We start from the raw sequence: 19393 nt of genomic DNA, 5'->3' as shown, positions 1-19393 counted from the left end.
CGTGAGTGCGGTGTTTGTATATGTATGTTAATGTGAATGGGGATGTATGATGCAAGTGCGTGGGTGAGTGAGGGTGTGTTTGTGTGTTGCGGTATGTGAGTGCATGTGTGAGAGTATGTGGATGTGTGTGTGAGTGTATCCTGGCGACAGGAATACTTATTCCTGTTGCCAGAGTGCAAGACCGCCAGCTTTTTCTGGCAGTGCGACTGGCAGAAAAAGTCTGGTGGTCTTCTCCTTGTGATACCACTAGCGGGATCACTACATCCGCAGTGCTGGAGGTGCTTACCTCCAACCCGGAGGAATGCGGTAATGTGGTGGGACGGTTGGAGGCTCTGCAATTTGGCTTCACCTAACTGCCAAACTCCTATTTTTGCGGTATTCACCATCAGCAGTGACGCCGCCACAGCTGCCCTGGGGGTCTTCGGGTAGCCAGAGTCATAATGAGGCCCTATAATTTGTACGTCATCAACACTTGAATACAATGTCAAAGCCTTGAAGTAAACATGTGGCACTCAGGGAAGATCCCTGTGGAACTCCACAAGAGATATTGGGAACATTACAACTGAATGGTGAAAGGAAGACTGTTTGGTACCTGGTAGATACAAAAGTAAACATCCAATTCTTAGCATTAATGCAAACATAGAATTCAAATAATTGGTTGAGATGAATGGGGTGTGACACAGTGTTGAATCCCTTGGAGAGGGCAAGTAAGATCTGGTGGCTAAGCCTCTGAGTGCAAATGTCATTCACAGACATCAGGAGAGCTGACTCTGTGCTATAGGTAAATCGAAAACCAGCCTGAGAAAGATCCAAAAAGAGCTGGACTCCAGGAAGTGGATGGGTTGTTTATTAATCTGCTTTTCCAAAGTGTTATAATTATAACTATATAAAACAATACTTTATCATAATATGGATATTCCCAGAATGGTTTCCCAGATGTTCTCCCCTCCTTTCCCTATTTTGTAATTAGTGACTGTTCTGTTTAAAAAGTTGGAATTCTATTGGTTTACAGCACATGTGCATTTTCTGAGGTGGAAGATGAAATATAGTCTACTTTTAGGTCAAAGGCTTTGAGTAATTATTATACTGGTGACGAGATTTTGATGGGACGTGGACAGCATTTTCATTTTACCACCTCACTGTTACTCTCCACATTGTATCTACTGTATATCAAACTCTACTGTTACAAGAAATTTCCAAAGAAAAGGCTTAACACACCTGTATGAAGAACAGTGTAATTTTACGCAGACTTTGTATTACTGACATGGTACAGAGAAAGTCTTCCAGCTACTCAACTCCATATTTTTGTGGGTGGAGAAATAGTAATTTCCTGTGAGATGTCTGGGAGGAGGTACTAGAGAATGTAGTTCTCGCTATGGGACTTGGCACACAGTCAATACCCCTCCAGTCTTGTTGTGGAGGTCAATACGGCTCAGTATGGCAGGATAAAGTAATCACCACCATTTTTAAATGATTAAGGTTTACCTTGTCTAACCAAGAAGGAATGAGTTAAGTTGTTTGAGTCTTATATGATTGCAATTAGGGGAGAGCATTTCAGTCCTGTAAAAAACACATTCTTCTACATAATCTAGGGATCAAGGAAGACAAGTATTACATTTAACCAGAAATTACTGAGACACTAGAAGAAGTAGAAGGAGTTGAGTTAGATGTATACAAGTCTACTATTCTGAAACTTGAACTATGTTAGAAATGGGGTCTTTGGTTGACAGTCAGGTTACCCCCTGTTCAAGCAAGGACCCTCACTCTAGTCAGGGTAAAAGAGAATCACCATCAGCTAACCCCTGCTTACCCCCTTTGTAGCTTGGCAGAGCAGTAGGCTTAACTTCAGAGTGCTAGGTGTAAAGTATTTGTACCAACACACATAGTAACTTAATGAAAACACTACAAAATGACACAACACAGGTTTAGAAAAATAGGAAATATTTATCTAAACAAAACAAGACCAAAACGACAAAAATCCACCATACACAAGTCAAGTTACCAATAAAAATGCAAAAAGAGTCTTTAAGTAGTTTTAAATATACACTAGCGCTGCTAGAGTGAAAATGTACCTGGTGTGCGTCAAAATTAACCCCGCACGGGCGGGTGTGCATCAAAAATAACTCCACACGGCGGTACTTGAGTCCAAAATCCAGCCGCATGATGATCCGAAAATCCCGCAGCGCAGGTTGTGATCTCCCAGCCTCCGTCAGCGATGCTGCGCATCGTTTCTCCTGCTCCGTGCGTTGATTTTTCAGTCACGTTTCCTGCGAGCATCGTTTCTCAGCTGCGGAGCCGGTGGCGCGTCGTTTTTTCAGCCGCAGATCGGATTCGCATCAATCTTTTCCCCTCACCGCGCTCTGTGCGTGGATTTTCTTGTCTTTAGGCTGCCAGCTTCTCCTTTCAGGGTCCCAGGAACTGGATGGGCACCAAGGGCAGAGTAGGAGTCTCTCCAGAGACTCCAGGTGCTGGCAGAGAGAAGTCTTTGCTGTCCCTGAGACTTCAAACAACAGGAAGCAAGCTCTAGATCAAGCCCTTGGAGATTTCTTCTCAAGATGGAAGGCACACAAAGTCCGGTCTTTGCCCTCTTACTCTGGCAGAAGCAGCAACTGCAGGATAGCTCCACAAAGCAGAGTCACAGGCAGGGCAGCTCTTCTCCCTCAGCTATTCAGCTCTTCTCCAGGCCGAGGTTCCTCTTGGTTCCAGAAGTGTTTCTCAAGTCTGTGGTTTTGGGTGCCCTTCTTATACCCAATTTCTCCTTTGAAGTAGGCCTACTTCAAAGTAAAGTCTCTTTGGAATGTGAAATCCTGCCTTGCCCAGGCCAGGCCCCAGACACTCACCAGGGGGTCGGAGACTGCATTGTGTGAGGGCAGGCACAGCCCTTTCAGGTGTGAATGACCACTCCTCCCCTCCCTCCTAGCACAGATGGCTCATCAGGATATGCAGGCTACACCCCAGCTCCCTTTGTGTCACTGTCTAGTGTGAGGTGCAACCAGCCCAACTGTCAAACTGACCCAGACAGGGAATCCACAAACAGGCAGAGTCACAGAAATGGTATAAGCAAGAAAATGCTCACTTTCTAAAAGTGGCATTTTGAAGCGCACAATCTTAAAATCAACTTTACTAAAAGATGTATTTTTAAATTGTGAGCTTAGAGACCCCAAACTCCACATGTCCATCCGCTCCCAAAGGGAATCTACACTTTAATCAGATTTAAAGGTAGGCATCATGTTAACCTATGAGAGGGACAGGCATTGCAACAGTGAAAAATGAACTTAGCAATATTTCACTGTCAAGACATATACAACACATTACTACATGTCCTACCTTAACCATACACTGCACCCTGCCCTTTGGGCTACCTAGGGCCTACCTTAGGGGTGTCTGACATGTAAGAAAAGGAAAGGTTTAGGCCTGGCAAGTGGGTACACTTGCCAAGTCGAATTTACAGGTAAAACTGCACACACAGACATTGCAATGGCAGGTTTGAGTCATGACTACAGAGCTACTTATGTGGGTGGCACAACCACTGCTGCAGGCCCACTAGTAGCATTTGATTTACAGGCCCTGGCACCTCTAGTGCACTTTACTAGGGACTTACTGGTAAATCAAATATGCCAATCACAGATAAACCAATCACATACACATTTTGTAAAGGAGCACTTGCACTTTAGCACTGGTTAGCAGTGGTAAAGTGCCCAGAGTAACAAAAACAGCAAAATCAGAGTCCAGCACACATCAACAACCTGGGGAACAGAGGCAAAAAGTTAAGGGAGACAACGCCAAGGATGAAAAGTCTAACAAACTACAATGTGGGGACCAAATTAATATTGTCTTGGAATGACTCAAATTCTATAATAGAATACAAGGCAACCACAGGGGTGTGACCAACTATATTGCCGGTACTGCAAGGGCTATCAAAGCTATGTGATCTTGGAAGTCTCACAGACTCTCTTATCAGGAATCAATTGGTCAACTGCACTGATAATCCTTGAATTCAATAGAATTGATGGTCTAAAAATCCACCCTTGAAAGATGCAATAGAAATTGCTACATTCTGTGGAGAATGCTGCTCACTGTATAAAAGAAATTAAAATCCCCCAGAAAAGGTTGTTGAAATTAAAATGGATAAAATCGAAGAAGAAATTTGCAGAGTTAAAGAATGATGTACTTAAAAAGTCCAAAATTAACATGAACACAAACAAACTATAATGTTTTTTTGGTATGGCAGCATCATTCATCTTGCTTACAATACCATGCACCAGGCAAAGATTCTATATGTAGAACATTTACCAAGAGAGGGCATTTTGCAGGAGTTTGTAGCAAGAGAGAAATAAAATGGTAACTTCAACTGATATGGTGATAAAATTAAAAACAAATATACTTCAAGTTAATTGACATGATAAATGATAGTGTCTCTGTACATCTTAAATGGAAGGTTTATTAAGATGGCAATGCAGTGTTAATTTATGCTCACTCATGTTCCTCATATCCATTAGTAATTAGTGATATTTTCAAACAGATACAAACCATCACAAAACAAGTTGGAAGCACCTGACATTGCAGCTCATGGATGGAATAGAGGCTCTCTCCCTCTAGAGGGAGTTGCTAAAGTACGCATAGTGTTCAAGAATAGGTTCACATATGGAAAAGTGTATGTTGTAAAAAACAGGATCCAGTTTATTGGGTTGGCAACATCAGAAGGTATTAGCCATTGCCTTAGACCCAGACAACAGAGAACAAGTGCAACTGGTTGACAAATCTATGGGAGATAACTGTTTGTTTGATGAATTAAAAAAACTATTCCTGGACACACTAGGCTTGATATACAATTTTCAACGTGAAATAAAACTCAAAAGTGGGGTCAAACCGGTTGTTCATAAACCATGCCTAATACCTCATCTAACGAAGGAATCTTTAGAACAAGAGCTTAATAAGTTAATGTGACTGGAGTAATTCAGCCTATAGAAGGTTCAGAATGGTTGTTTCCCAATAGTCCTAGCTATTAAAGCCAACTGACATTATCTATAAATACGTGTTGACTTACACAGCCTTAAAGAGAACATATTGGTAGGAAAACACCCTTTGCCTTAAATAAATGAAATGCTAAGCACAATGAGTGCGGCAAGTTGCGTGAAAATTATTGATCTTTCAATGCGGTATCACCAGGTCGAGTTGCATGCTTTGTAGAATGCTGTTTGGGTTGGCATAAGCGGCTGCAGTCCTCTGGAAAAATATGCAACAAGTCCTGAAAGATGTTAAATCTTTAAAGATGTTTAAAATGTTCTATGCTTCCAAGATGACATACTGATATGAAGTTCTACCACTCAAAACCATGTACCACACCGACCGCCATGACGGTAGGAGGCGACGGGCTGGAGATAACAGTCTCCAACCTGGTGGCCGCTACTGTACCTCCTGCGGCATTACAACCCTGCCTACCGTCATGGTTTCCGTGGCATTTGAAACACAAAAACAAAATCCCTTTGTTGTAAACAGCAGGGGGATTTAGTGGTCATGTGATGAGGATGGAATGGGTCTGTCCTCAGCACACAACCACTGGTGCTCATGAAGGAACCATTCTGTCATGATCACTGAAGGGGTTAAATTGTTATAATTACTTTTTTTTATTTTGCCAGTCCCAGACACCCTTTTTCATATACATATAGTTCACCCCTAGGGGAAGCCTGGGACAGCCCAGAAGGCAGCATATTTAAAAAGTTGGAGAGCTGGTACAGCCTTGCTAACACTTGAACAGGGTGTGTCCTGCCTCTACACAAAGTGCTAAATACACCAGTATTTAGGCTGGAGCCAGGACAGAGAAGGCAGGCTGTCTGGTGACTTCAAAGGGAATCCTCTAGAAGTTGTCCCAATTTCAAAGGAAGGCCCTGGTATAAATAGTGGACCCCAGACTCCAACTCTTCAGAACACTGTTAATAACCTACCAGTAGGTTCTACTGTGCTGCTGAAAGCACTGCTACTCTGCTGAGCTGCTGCTCTGAAGGACTGCTGGCCTGCTGACCTCCTGCCTGCAGCCCTCTTGCCTGGGTGAGAAGGGCTGGACCTGCACCTGCACCTGTTGAACTCAGGAACCCAAAGTGACTCCATGGGCTAGCTGGCTGGCCTCCCGACTAGAGCTTTAGGGACAGAAGGCTCCAACAAACTTGAACTCAGCACCTGGACTCTGCCATCTGTGAGTCCTACACTTCCACATTCCTGGATCCTTGGAAGTAGGCCTCAATGTGCTCTGCCAGCCCATCTGTGGATCCAGCCGAACCAATGCATCTCCTCTGCTGCACGGTGCAATCCGAAGCAGGAACGTACTACCCTAACACATCAGGGTCCCCTCCTCACTTCTTGATTTTCCCAAAAAGCTGAAGACCTGGCTGTACAATTTGTCTTTTTTGCAGGACTATCGAGAATGCTTGTACTCAGGACGAGCCTCACCACATGCATACACTCACCTACTCAGCACCTGAATACCATCTTGGGTAAAAAAAACAGTGCTGTACCAATCCACCTTATGCTACATTAGAACTGACTTATTGCCTCTGCAAGGGTTCTTCCAGTACAAGGACTCAACATCAACTTTGCAGCCCACATCAGAACCCCATCAGTGTGAAGCATCACTGACACAAGTCCTTGCATCACAAGTCTCTTTTTGACGACAGCCTTGATGATGCAGGTTCCATCATTGCAGCCTAGCATCTCTACAGAATGGATGCATCACCTAGACTGCATGGTGCATCCTTGATTCCAAACTTCACATCGCAAGCCCTCATCAAATTGATCCTCGACAACCACACAGAACCTCGCATTCCAGCTCTGCAGCTCCTCAAAACCGATGCATCTCCTCAGCTATGCGACACATTCTCGCAGCGCTCCAGAACCAGGAGTTAAGGTGCTTATGTTCAGCAGGCCTTATTGGGTCCCTATAGCTGGTCCATGCTCTGTCATGATTGGCCTGAACTTGTGACTTTGCCCTGGTCCAACGCGGACAGCTATCCACAGTTGGTGCTTTGTGCGTATAGGCAATATTTTCACTGAAATATTTAGAATCACCTATCTCTGTTCTACTGATTGGATTTTCATTATTTTTGTCCTTATTTGTTTACAAAAGTTTACTGTATTTTTTAAGTTGATGTGGGGTTTTTCTTGTGCTGACTTTTCACTTTATTACTGTTTGAAGTGCTGCATAAATATGTTACACATTGCCTCTAAATTAAGCCTGACTGCTCCATGCCAAGCTGCCAGAAGATTGAGCACAGGTTCAGTGGGGAATTGCTTGTGCCTTAACTTGACAAGGACTGTGGTCGCTGTTGAGTAGGGTTTCATCCTCTCAACTTCTAACCCAATTTCTCACAAAGAACAATGATTTTGCAAAATGATAAAATAATGCCTCCAAATGATATGAAGAATGAGATTGAGGAGCGGGCCCAAGAGGGTCACTTAGGCAGAAGTATAACCAAAGGCAGAGTCAGGTGCACATACTGATTTCTCAAAATGGATACTTTCATTGAACAAAAAGAGAAGGATTCTTATGAAAGTGCTACGAAAGACAAGAATAAGTTCAATTTCAAAGCAACTTATCACCAGCAGTCATCCCAGTAAAAGTTTGGGAAATTTTGGCTTGTGACATGATTGCTTTAATCAACTTCTTGGGAGTAAACAAGCTATTTATTTTCTTCTTAGTAGATTAGCATTCCATTAGGTTGTAGGGTGGTTCATCAGACCACAACAAAGGACCTTATGAACTATTTACTGGACAGTTTTTGCTTGCAGGAAATCCTATCCACTTTTTTCACAGACAATGGACGTCCAGCTCACTCCCCACAAGAGGAAGGAAGTTTTAACCAAGCCAGGGATTAAACATGAAAAAACAGACCTGTATTGCCCTAGAGCTGATGTACTGTCCGGGAGAGCAAACTGAATTCTTAAAGAGAATATACAATTAATATGCACCAATGATCAACCACTGTGGAAAAAATACTTCAAGAAATGCTATGGTCGTACCATACCATGCCCAACTTGATCATGGACATTCAACTATTTTCTATGCTTGAATGATAGTTACACTTATACTAAACTGTCCTAGTTGGATTGGTGAGGGTGAAAGGGTAGCCATAGACCTTATTGTTTGCAGAGAGAACGTAGGAAAGCATTAAGAAAAGTACAATTCCTGGTACTATGTAAAACATGGAGAAACAACAATGGGCGATGGATGACTGGCTGTTAGTCAAGAGACCTAATGGGAACGATGGCAAAAGACATAAATACTACAAACTATTACTAGCATTATTGAAATAAAACATAGTGTGGTGAAAGTTGAAAATGGTCTAATGTGGCGTTTTCAGAGACAGACTAAATCCTATAAAAAAACTTTCAAATACTATGAAATGTACAAAGGAGTTTGAGAATAAACCTTAACACAGTGTCAAAAGTCACAGAATTTCCCCTTCATGGCATATACATTCAACATGAGATAAAGTACTATTACCTAGGAATATTTTGTACAACAGAAAGATGTGATATAATTATGATGATATCAAATTATACTTTAACATAATGTATGTACTACCATAGTGGGAGACTCATGACGTCCTCCCCTCCTTCCCCTATTTTGGTGGTGACTGTTCAGTTTAAAATGTTGGATTTCATATGGTTTACCTCAGATGTGTTAGACTGCCTGAGGGGGATAACCTTGAAGATGAAACTAACCCTACAGTTAAGATGAAGGCTATGAGTAATTATTTTATTTAACAGTTTGGTAGGCGCAGGTAGCTGAGAAATTGGACTGTAATGTGGGGGACATGTTCACTTAGTGAAATCACCTGGGAGGGAACTCAGCACACAAAGAAGGGACATTTCACGAAATGCACCAGTAAAAATTAAGTATTTAAGACAAGCACAACAGAGAATGAATAGCAAGAGTGGGAGTGGTTAAAAGCCCACAGGCAGATTACAACAAGCCAGAGCGCTTGCGTCCTCAACCCTAAAAAGCGAGGGGGGCAACAATCTAGAGGGGAAACAGCTTTGATGTTGGGGAGGGTTTTAGGAACCTCTAGCAGAGTAAAAAAATATGGTTGAAGCCGTCTCTCAGTGAGAAAAAGAATGTTGAGACTGTGAGACATGAAGAGGCAGTTGTTGACCTGAACTTAAGCAGAGATTTCACGTTGATATGAAAGCAGTTCAGGCTGTAAGGGAAATTGTCATCAGAGTTTTGATTATATAGTTGGGTAAGTTCATTGGGAGATGAGAAGCTGCAGAAATGACAGCTAAAAAGTCCTCAGATGGTCTCTGAAGAGGAGTGGAAAGGGTGTGGACCTAGTCCAATTCAGGCTGTGCGGGCTTGTTTGGAGGAGCAAGTTAGGCTCTGTTCAGGATCTTGAAGAGGAGAGGCAAGGGTGCGGGTGATGGGTGTGGATGGGCACAGACAGCCCTGCTGCACAGCAGTCATGGCTCGCTTTGTCATAAGTAGCAGAGCGGGGCCGGTGCGGCACGCGGGGGTGTTTGTAACGGGTCTAAAAATGAATTAAAAAATAAAATAAATTATAAAAACATACCTTGCTCCTCACGGCGTCCCGCTGCTCCTCTCCTCCGTTTTGCTGCAGGAACAGGCTCCCAGCCTGCCCTGCAGGCAGTCCTGATGCTGCTCAAAGCAGCATCAGGATTGGCTGGGAGCGCCCGGCCAGGGCACTCACAGGCAGACTGAGAGCCTGTGCAGGCTCTCTCCAGCCCGGCAACACAGTCCATCATTAATTATGATGTTAATGTGGCCCAACAAGGCCGAAATCCCTGCGCCATACTTACAGGGTGGCCCAATTCATACATTGTGCCACTCTGTAACCCTTTGCGCTACATTATGCCTGATCCAGGAATAATGTATGCAAAGGGGGCGTTCCCCCGCTGGGGGGGGGGGGGGCGAAAAAAAGGCACAAGGAAATCTATGATATTTCCTTGCGACATTTTTTACGGCACTTTTAATGCCTGCTCAGAGCAGGTGTTAAAAGGGGAGCCTCCATTATTTAGATTGGGCCCCTGTGTACTCTGCAGGAGTAGCGCCAACATTTTGGTGCTACTCCTTCAGAGTACATCAATAGTGTCATGAAGAATGACACTATTGCCCCCTACCCTGCACCATGGTGCTCTGTATTTTAGGGTATGGCGCACACATGATGGCGGTAGGGGGGCGTTAAGGGGTGCAGGGAAAGTGGCGCTGCACTAAGAGCAGCGCCACTTTCCAAAAATCTGCCCCATAGTTCATTATCCCTTCTCTGTGAAATGTTTTTTAGCTTCTATTGCTGGCGCGGGAGCGACGCTCCTCGGCCCTAATGGAGAAGCTGCCCCTGCTGCACAGCCACATGGCAGTAACAGTTACACAGCTCGGTATATGAGGGGTCATGGCCGAGTGAAGAGCACAGATGCAAAGCTGAGTGGTAATAGTAAAAGAATATGGGTAATATAACATCGGACCTGGGACCCAGCCGCTCTTATGCTCCTTCTTTATATATAATGCAAACCAAAGGGATCTTGTTACTGTGGGGTCTCCAAAACAGGGCGAAAGTGCTGCTAGCAGCAGAAAAATTACTTTGGGCTTTTCCAAAATGAAGAGTGTGAGAGCGACTGAATTTATTTGGTCTTTTATAATTTATTCACAAGGGGACGCGTTAGAGGTTCAATAGATCTTTTGACCATGCTTAGAGGAGTCTCACCATCATTACTCTCATCCCTCTTCACGACCAAATCTAGTGACAACAACATATACAACAATCTAATTGTCAAAACCTTGAGTCAGTAAACTTCACTCATCATGACCTATGTGGCCATGAATAACCACACATTCAGTAAAAGTTAGAAAGTTTATTTCCCTATATAAATAATGCTAACATCATGTATATTAGTCTTAATACCAAATGATACACATATATGAATAACACTGGCTGACCAAATCTTCCAAAAAATCTCAATTTAAACAAAGCATTTACAATTAAGCATTCAAGAGTCACAGTAAAAAACAGTAGCAACAATAACTTGCAATAGAAATTACATACATCTAGATTCAACAGGTGAACAAGATCAATTCTCAGGTAATAGCATTTGCCAACCTTGGGATTACTAACTAACCCTCCATTTAGAATAGCATGTTTGCACTTAATGCAAAAGTAATTTAGTCAAAACTTAATTTGAAAAACATCTAACTAAAGCTCTATCAAAATAGCATGTGGTACCTAGAAACTAAGAAACAAAAACCTACAACAAACAATAGCATTTTGTTATACCTCTCCTCAATGAATCAGTAAGCTGCGATTCTCTTCATCAGTTGGACATCCGTCTGATCACCTTTGGTAAAGGGACAGCGAAAGGGAATGGTTCAGACATGCTCTAAGCAATCTGAACCATTTAGGTAGCGATTTCTAAGGGATCAGCATTCACCAGTAGCATTTTAAGGACTATAGTCAAAGTTAGAAAATGAAGTCATCAGAAACTGTTCAGTTTCCTCAAACAGAATAAGACAGTTCACAAAAGAACAATGGCAAAAATAAGGCACAGACCTCTATCTGCAGTCAGGCTAAGCAAGAATTCCCACATCGTCATTGGTCAGGAAATCGTATGTTTACAGTTGGTCCAATTAAAACTAAAACCCAAATCTAAAATATAACTTAAGTATCTTTCACATGTCGATGATTGGCTCCTCTTTTCCTGTTCCCATCATCAGGCTTGTCAGGTAACTCTTTTGTTGTAATCCATACTCCAGTCAGTGCATCCATTGTTGGTTCTTGGGATTTTGTTGCAATCCATACTCCAGTCACGCAGCAAGTTTACATTGTATTGATCTTTTAGTACAGCATGGTTCTAAAAGCAGTTCTCATGAGAAAGTTAAAGACATCTGCAAATCGTTTCGTCAATGCAGCGTGAGCAATTAAAGCATTCATTTCTCTAGGCTTACAACACATTTTCTACCATTTATTAAACATTGCAGCTTGACATGAGATTTTGCAGACTACGCCCAAACCTTACCAAATTGTGGCCTAAAGTTAATAAAACAAATACATCCCATGAAAACGTTAATATGATATTGTTAGACCTGACATGCCTTAGGGTGGTCACCCCTAACTTTTTGCCCGCCTCCCTCCACTTTTTGCACTCTGTTTTTGCTGGCTTTTAGACTCTGAGCACTTTACCACTGCTAACCAGTGCTAAAGTGCATATGCTCTCTCCCTTTAAACATGGTAACTTTGGATCATACCCAATTGGACTATTTAATCTACTTATAAGTCCCTAGTAATGTGCACTGTATGTGCCTAGGGCCTGTAGATTGAATGCTACTAGTGGGCCTGCAGCACTGGTTGTGCCACCCACTCAAGTAGCCCTCTTACCTTGTCCCAGGCCTGCCATTGCAAGGCCTGTGTGTGCAGTTTCACTGCCAATTTGACTCGGCATTTAAAAGTACTTGCCAAGCCTAAAACTCCCCTTTTTCTACACATAAGTCACCTCTAATGTGTGCCCGAGGTAACCCCTAGAGCAGAGTGCTGTGTGGGTAAAAGGCAGGACATGTACCTGTGTAGTTTACATGTCCTGGTAGTGTAAAACTCCTAATTGTTTTTTTACACTACTGTGAGGCCTGTTCCCTTCATAGGCTAACATTGAGGCTGCCCTCATACATTATTGAAGTGGTAGCTGCTGATCTGAAAGGAGCAGGAAGGTCATATTTAGTATGGCCAGAATGGTAATACAAAATCCTGCTGACTGGTGAAGTTGGATTTAATATTACTATTCTAGAAATACCACTTTTAGAAAGTGAGCATTTCTTTGCACTTAAATCTTTCTGTGCCTTACAATCCACGTCTGGCTAGGTTTAGTTGACAGCTCCTTGTGCATTCACTCAGACACACCCCAAACACAGGGTACTCAGCCTCACTTGCATACATCTGCATTTTGAATGGGTCTTCCTGGGCTTGGAGGGTGGAGGGTCTGCTCTGACACAAAAGACTGCCACACACCCTACTGGGACCCTGGCAGACAGGATTGAACTGAAAGGGGACCTGGTGCACTTCTAAGCCACTCTTTGAGGTCTCCCCCACTTCAAAGGCACATTTGGGTATAAAATAGGGCCTCTGCCCTAACGACCTCAGACACTTGCTGGAGAAGAAACCTGAACCAGACCCTGCATCTGGCCAAGAAGAACTGCCTGGCTGCTCAAAGGACTCACCTGTCTGCTTTCTACAAAGGACTGCTGCCTTGCTGTTGGCCTGCTGCCTTGCTAAACTCTTGTCTGGCTGCAAAAGTCCTCTCCAAGGGCTTGGATAGAGCTTGCCTCCTGTTCCCTGAGGTCTCAGGACCAAAAAGACTTCTCTTTTTCATTTGGACTCCTCGTGCACCGAAAAATTAGACACACAGCTTGCTCCGCGGTGAGAAAATCGCTGCACGGCGATCCAGAAAGACGCCGCTCGACGCGACGCCTACGGCGCGACCGGAACTTCGACGCACAGCCTCGCATGGACAATGCCGCCCGACTTCCAGAGAGGAAATCGACGCAACGCCTGCCGTGAGAAAGAAAATTCCACGCACAGCCTCCCGGAACGACGCACAGCCAGATAACAAGCCGAGGAATCCACGCACAGACCCTGGGACATCTGGTAATCCCGCGAACCATAGAAGGAGTCGTCCTGCGTGCCGGAAAACGACGCACGTCTTCCGTGAGTGGAAAATAACAACGCAAGTCCGTGTGTGAAGGGGCGAAACCGACGCACACACCATTTTTCTTCCCGCAGAACGACGCACGTCTCCCCGTGTGAAAAATACAGATGCAAGTCCGTGTGTGAAGGGGCGAAACCGACGCACACACCATTTTTCCACGCATCTCCTCCTCTGCGGCCCTCTGCGGAGATTTTCCACTCCAAACCAGGTACTTTGTGCTTGAAAGAGACTTTGCTTGCTTTTTAAAGATACTTTATATCACTTTTCAGTGATATCTTTACAAATTCATATTGCATCTTTTATCGTTTTGACCTGCAAATATCCAGATAAATATCATATATTTTTCTAAACACTGTGTGGTGTATTTTTGTGGTGCTATATTGTGTTATTGTATGATGTATTGCACAAATACTTTACACATTGCCTTCTAAGTTAAGCCTGACTGCTCAGTGCCAAGCTACCAGAGGGTGGGCACAGGATAATTTGGATTGTGTGTGACTTACCCTGACTAGAGTGAGGGTCCTTGCTTGGACAGGGGGTAACCTGTCTGCCAACCAAAGACCCCATTTCTAACAGATATACTAATACATTTCTCTCTATGCGTGGACAATATCTAATAATAATATGCATTCTCTAAAAGCATTACATATTTTATGGCGGCCACTCAAGGGGGCACAACTTCCAAGTCGCACATTATTTTCTATGTTAGCCTAATTCCATGCAAATTCTTAACCCATAATAAATGCAAGTCATTAGTAATTAATTCAGCTTTCACAAGAGAAATGTGTAACGTAATTAGGGTGCGAATCAGGGGGCAAATTCACGCTGCAATTCACAAAACATAAAATTATACTTGTAAATTTCTACAATTGTTCCACATCTAAATTGATTCAAATAATATGAAAGCAGTAGGAAGTGATGTTATGTGTGAATAGGTCTGCTCCTAGGGACAAAGGGTGCTTGTTCAAGGGCAGAAAAACATGCAGAAAAAGTGAGCAACCTCAAACCTGTGCAAAAATGTTTTTGCACGGCCTGTTTCATCATAGGCGTTATTAGGAATTTACTACGAACAAAGGCAGGAGCAAATCTGTATTGGGATGTTGATGAGTAGGAAATATCCCCAAAATCGATATGAATGTAGGTAAAGGTATTTCTCAACATGAAAAATATTTGCTGCATAGAAGAAAAAAGAAAACAAATAGCAGGGGCATTTGTAATTGGTTGGGGATTTTTGCACAAGAAAATGTGCATGTATATATTTGGTGGTGTGAAAAAGGATTTCAGAAAACAATTCCATGAATACTCGTGGGAGAAGTGTGTCAGTTGTAATTTCCTAGAAGCTTTCAAGACATACTCCTAGAAACTTTTTTAAAGTCCAAAAGAGTCTGAAATTTACTCTAGGAATTATAGGAAACCTACAGACGAAAACATCCAGCTGATTAGTGTGACTTGGTCTCATAATGTATCTGCATTTATCTTAACTAGGGAGGATACTATACTTTTGTAGAGGGTACCCCTTGAGCATTTGGGCGTGTCAGACCTTATTTGCTTTTATATTGTTATGATAAAATGACAGGTATAGGATAAAACACCTATTACCCTCAGAGGTCGACCTGACCTTTTGACTCAGACAGGAGTGTGAAATCATCCAAAAAAGACACTGTAAACTAATAAAACATCACATATTCAATCAAATAATCAACATAATCAATTGGAGTCAGTAATTTAAACACACCATGAACTATGTGGCCATCAATCACCACACAAGTTTAGTAAAGTTTAAACATGTATTACTCTTTGGATTACCAATGCTAAGATCACGTTAATCGTGCACAAGACCAAATGATAGAAATACAGAATCACAGGCTGTCCAAAACGCCTGAAAAGTCTGAATCTAATTAAGAAGTTTAACATTAAAAATTCCAATGGAACAATGCAAAGTAGCAACAGAATCAAATGAAATAGAGAAACAGCATACATTTAGTTTGTGCAGTTGAATCAAGCAACAATTAATAAACAGTCAAATGTAGACATTAAGGCCCTCATTACAACCATGTCGGTCAGTGCTGAAACGGCGGTAACACCGCCAGCAGGCCGGAGAAAAAAAAATGGGATTTTGAGCATGGAGGTTACCGCCATGCAAAACCGCCACTTTCACAAACCGACCGCCAGGGTGGTAACGACCGCTGGGCTGGAGACTTCGGTCTCCAGCCCGGCAGCTGTCACTAGATTGCCGGCGGTATCAGGACCCCGCATACCGTCATGGATTTCGTGGGGTTTTGTACCGCCACAAAATCCATGGCGGTAGGCACTATCAGTGCCAGGGAATTTGTTCCCTGGCGCTAATTGGGGTCTCCCCCTCCCCCCTCCCCTGAGTCCTCCCCCAACACCACGATACCCCTACCACCCCCCAAAGGTGGTAGGACCCCCCCCTGACCCCCCACACCCACAGAAACCCCCACACACACACCCCTACACGCACGCTCACACCACTCACACACATACACGCACACATACATGCACACATACATACATGTCACATGCACACATACACACACTACACCCCTGCATGCATACACGCACTCACACATCCCCTCTACACACTCACACGCACACCCCCATGCATGCACACACCACACAACACCCCCACCCCCCTTCCCTAATGGACGATCACCGTACCTGGTCCGGTGATCCTCTGGGAGGAAACAGGATCCATGGGGGCTGCTCAGCCGCCAGCACCCTGTCACCAGAACACCGCCACTCCAAATACTGGAATGTTATTCGATGGGTGGTGTTCTGATGACGGGGCGGTGGAGCAGCCTCCACTTCACCACCGACCGCCAGTATGGCTGCTGGCGGCTCTCCATCCGGAAAAGGGCGGAGGGCTGCCAGCAGTCATGATATGGTTGGCGGAATACCGCCAGTGGCGGTCTTCGGCCCGGAGGAACCTCAGCTGTCTTGGCAAAAGACCACCAAGGTTAAAATGAGGGCCTAAATCAGGCATCCCTAACTAACACTCTAATTAGAAAGCATGTGTGGGCTTCATGCAAAAGGAAAAAAAAGACAACATTTTTGGAAAACATCTGTCTATGGTGCTCACCAAAATAAGCGGTTGGATTTTCTGAGGGAGAAAAACCTGCAAGAAAAACAAATGCAAATTGGTTATACCTCTCCTAAATGGATCAGCAAGCATCAGACACTTCATTAGCAGAGCGCAGTTTCCTGAAGACCTAATGTTCAGGAAACAGCATCAGAACATAAAGGAAACAGTTCAGCAAGTTGGACATAATATAACTGAACTGTTAGAATCATAGACAAAAAGCTAAATAGCATCTGCACAGAAACTCATAAAATGAAGAACTGAATATGAGCTCAGAAAATGGGGAACTAACTTACATCAACCAAAACATTGCTATATTAAAGTCCCAAAAGTGACTAAGTTTCTATTGAACAGACTATGGGGTGGTTTTAGTTTGTATTGTTTTCTGTGCATCAGATGTATCTCTTCACACTTTCTTTACCAAGGATTGGATTAACACAGTCACTCCTCTCTGGACATCAGCTTCCGGATTCATTACATTTGAAACTATGTGGAAACATAAAATTTGCTTCCTGCCAAAAATGAAACACGAACAGAAATCAAACATTACAAGGAAAAAACAACTTTGAGCACTGTGTTTGTCTAATCTTTGTTTAGTTTGTACCTTATTATCTCATCTCAGGAAGGACAACAGTATCAAGCAAAGAACATAACTTTTCCACAGTGTGCAAGTCACCCAGGATGCTTGAAGGGTATTATATTTGCAGCGCTAGCATTTTTAAAACATTGGCTCTGGAAAATTGCCAAAATGTGAGGTGTTAGACCTGACAGCCTTAGGGTGGTCATCTCTCAACTTTTTGTCTGCCTCCCTCCACTTTTCTGACACTGTTTTTGCTGGTTTTGGGACTCTGCCCACTTTACCACTGCTAACCAATGCTAAAGTGCATATGCTCTCTCCCTTAAACATGGTAACATTGGTTCATCCCCCATTGGCATATTTGATTTACTTATAAATCTCTAGTAAAGTGCACTACATGTGCACAGGGCATGTAAATTAAATGCTACAAGTGGGCCTGCAGGACTGATTGTGCCACCCACCCAAGTAGCCCCTTAACCATGTTCCAGGCCTGCCATTTCAAGACCTGTGTGTGCAGTTTCACTGCCACTTCAACTTGGCATTTAAAAGTATTTGCCAAGTCTAAAACTCCCTTTTCCTACTTATAAGTCACCCCTAAGGTGGGCTATAGGTAACCCATAGGGCAGGGTGAAATGTAGGTAAAAGGCAGGACATGTACCTATGTGTTTTATTTATATATCCTGGTAGTGAAAAACCCCTACATTTGATTTCCACTACTGTGTGGCCAGCTCCTTTAATAAACTAACATTATGACTGTCCTCATCTACTTTTTGGGAGGTAGAGTCTGATCTGAATGGGGTAGCCAGGTCATATTTGGTATGGCCAAAATGGTAATTGAAAATCCTACTTATTGATGAGGTTGGATTTTATATTACTATTTTAGAAGTGCCACTTTTTAGAAAGTGGGTATTTCTCTGCACTTAAAAACCATCTGTGCCTGGCAGCCTGCCTACAATCAACGTCTGGGCTGGTTGACAGCTCCCTTGTGCATTTCACCCAGACAACCACAAACACAGGACACTCAGGCGGTCATTCTGACCCTGGCGGTCAAAGACCGCCAGGGCGGAGGACCGCGGGAGCACCGCCGACAGGCCGGCGGTGCTCCAATGGGGATTCCGACCGCGGCGGTAAAGCCGCGGTCGGACCGGCACCACTGGCGGGCTCCCGCCAGTGTACCGCCGCCCCATTGAATCCTCCAAGGCGGCGCAGCTTGCTGCGCCGCCGAGGGGATTCCGACCCCCCCTACCGCCATCCAGATCCCGGCGGTCCGACCGCCGGGATCCGGATGGCGGTAGGGGGGGTCGCGGGGCCCCTGGGGGCCCCTGCAGTGCCCTTGCCACTGGCATGGGCATTGCAGGGGCCCCCGTAAGAGGGCCCCTACATGTATTTCACTGTCTGCTGCGCAGACAGTGAAATACGCAACGGGTGCAACTGCACCCGTCGCACAGCTTCCACTCCGCCGGCTCGATTCCGAGCCGGCTTCATCGTGGAAGCCTCTTTCCCGCTGGGCTGGCGGGCGGCCTGAAGGCGACCGCCCGCCAGCCCAGCGGGAAAGTCAGAATTACCGCCGCGGTCTTTCGACCGCGGAACGGTAACCTGACGGCGGGACTTTGGCGGGCGGCCTCCGCCGCCCGCCAAGGTCAGAATGAGGGCCTCAGTCACACCTGCACTCATCTGCAAACTGAATGGGTCTTCCTGGACTGGAAGGGTGGAGGGCCTGACATTTATATTGCAAAGGCCAGTGGCCTGCCCTCACATAATGGACTGCCAAAACCCCTACTGGACCCCCGGCAGACAGGATTGCAATAAAAGGGGAACTTGGGCATTTCACAACCACTCTTTGAAGTCTCCTCCACTTCAAAGGCATTTTTGAGTATATAAACTGGGGCTCTGACCGCACCAACTCAGACACTTCTGGATCTACACCTGCATCGTGTCAAAAGGAACTGCCTGGCTGCCCAAAGGACTAATCTGAACAGCTTTGCTGAGAAGGACTGCTGCCTTGCTGTTGCCCTGCT

General features: G+C 44.3%; 1 protein-coding gene across 2 annotated transcripts in view; it reads right to left on the bottom strand.

The window, feature by feature from the left end:
* Window positions 1-19393, bottom strand: part of NKAIN3 (sodium/potassium transporting ATPase interacting 3) — a 2356170-nt gene that overhangs the window by 98449 nt on the left and 2238328 nt on the right. The window contains exon 6 of one of the 2 annotated variants that reach the window (XM_069220245.1): window positions 16799-16834. The exons of the other annotated variant lie outside the window; for it this stretch is intronic. Within the exon in view, the coding sequence (XP_069076346.1) occupies window positions 16799-16834 (36 nt within the window). The remainder of the gene's footprint in view (window positions 1-16798; window positions 16835-19393) is intronic. 2 annotated transcript variants of the gene reach the window in all.

This window comes from Pleurodeles waltl, chromosome 2_2 (genome assembly GCF_031143425.1).
Source record: "Pleurodeles waltl isolate 20211129_DDA chromosome 2_2, aPleWal1.hap1.20221129, whole genome shotgun sequence".
Taxonomy (NCBI): Eukaryota; Metazoa; Chordata; class Amphibia; order Caudata; family Salamandridae; genus Pleurodeles; species Pleurodeles waltl.
The sequence above is the reverse complement of the archived record's forward strand: the minus strand, read 5'-3'. Positions and strand labels throughout refer to the sequence as shown.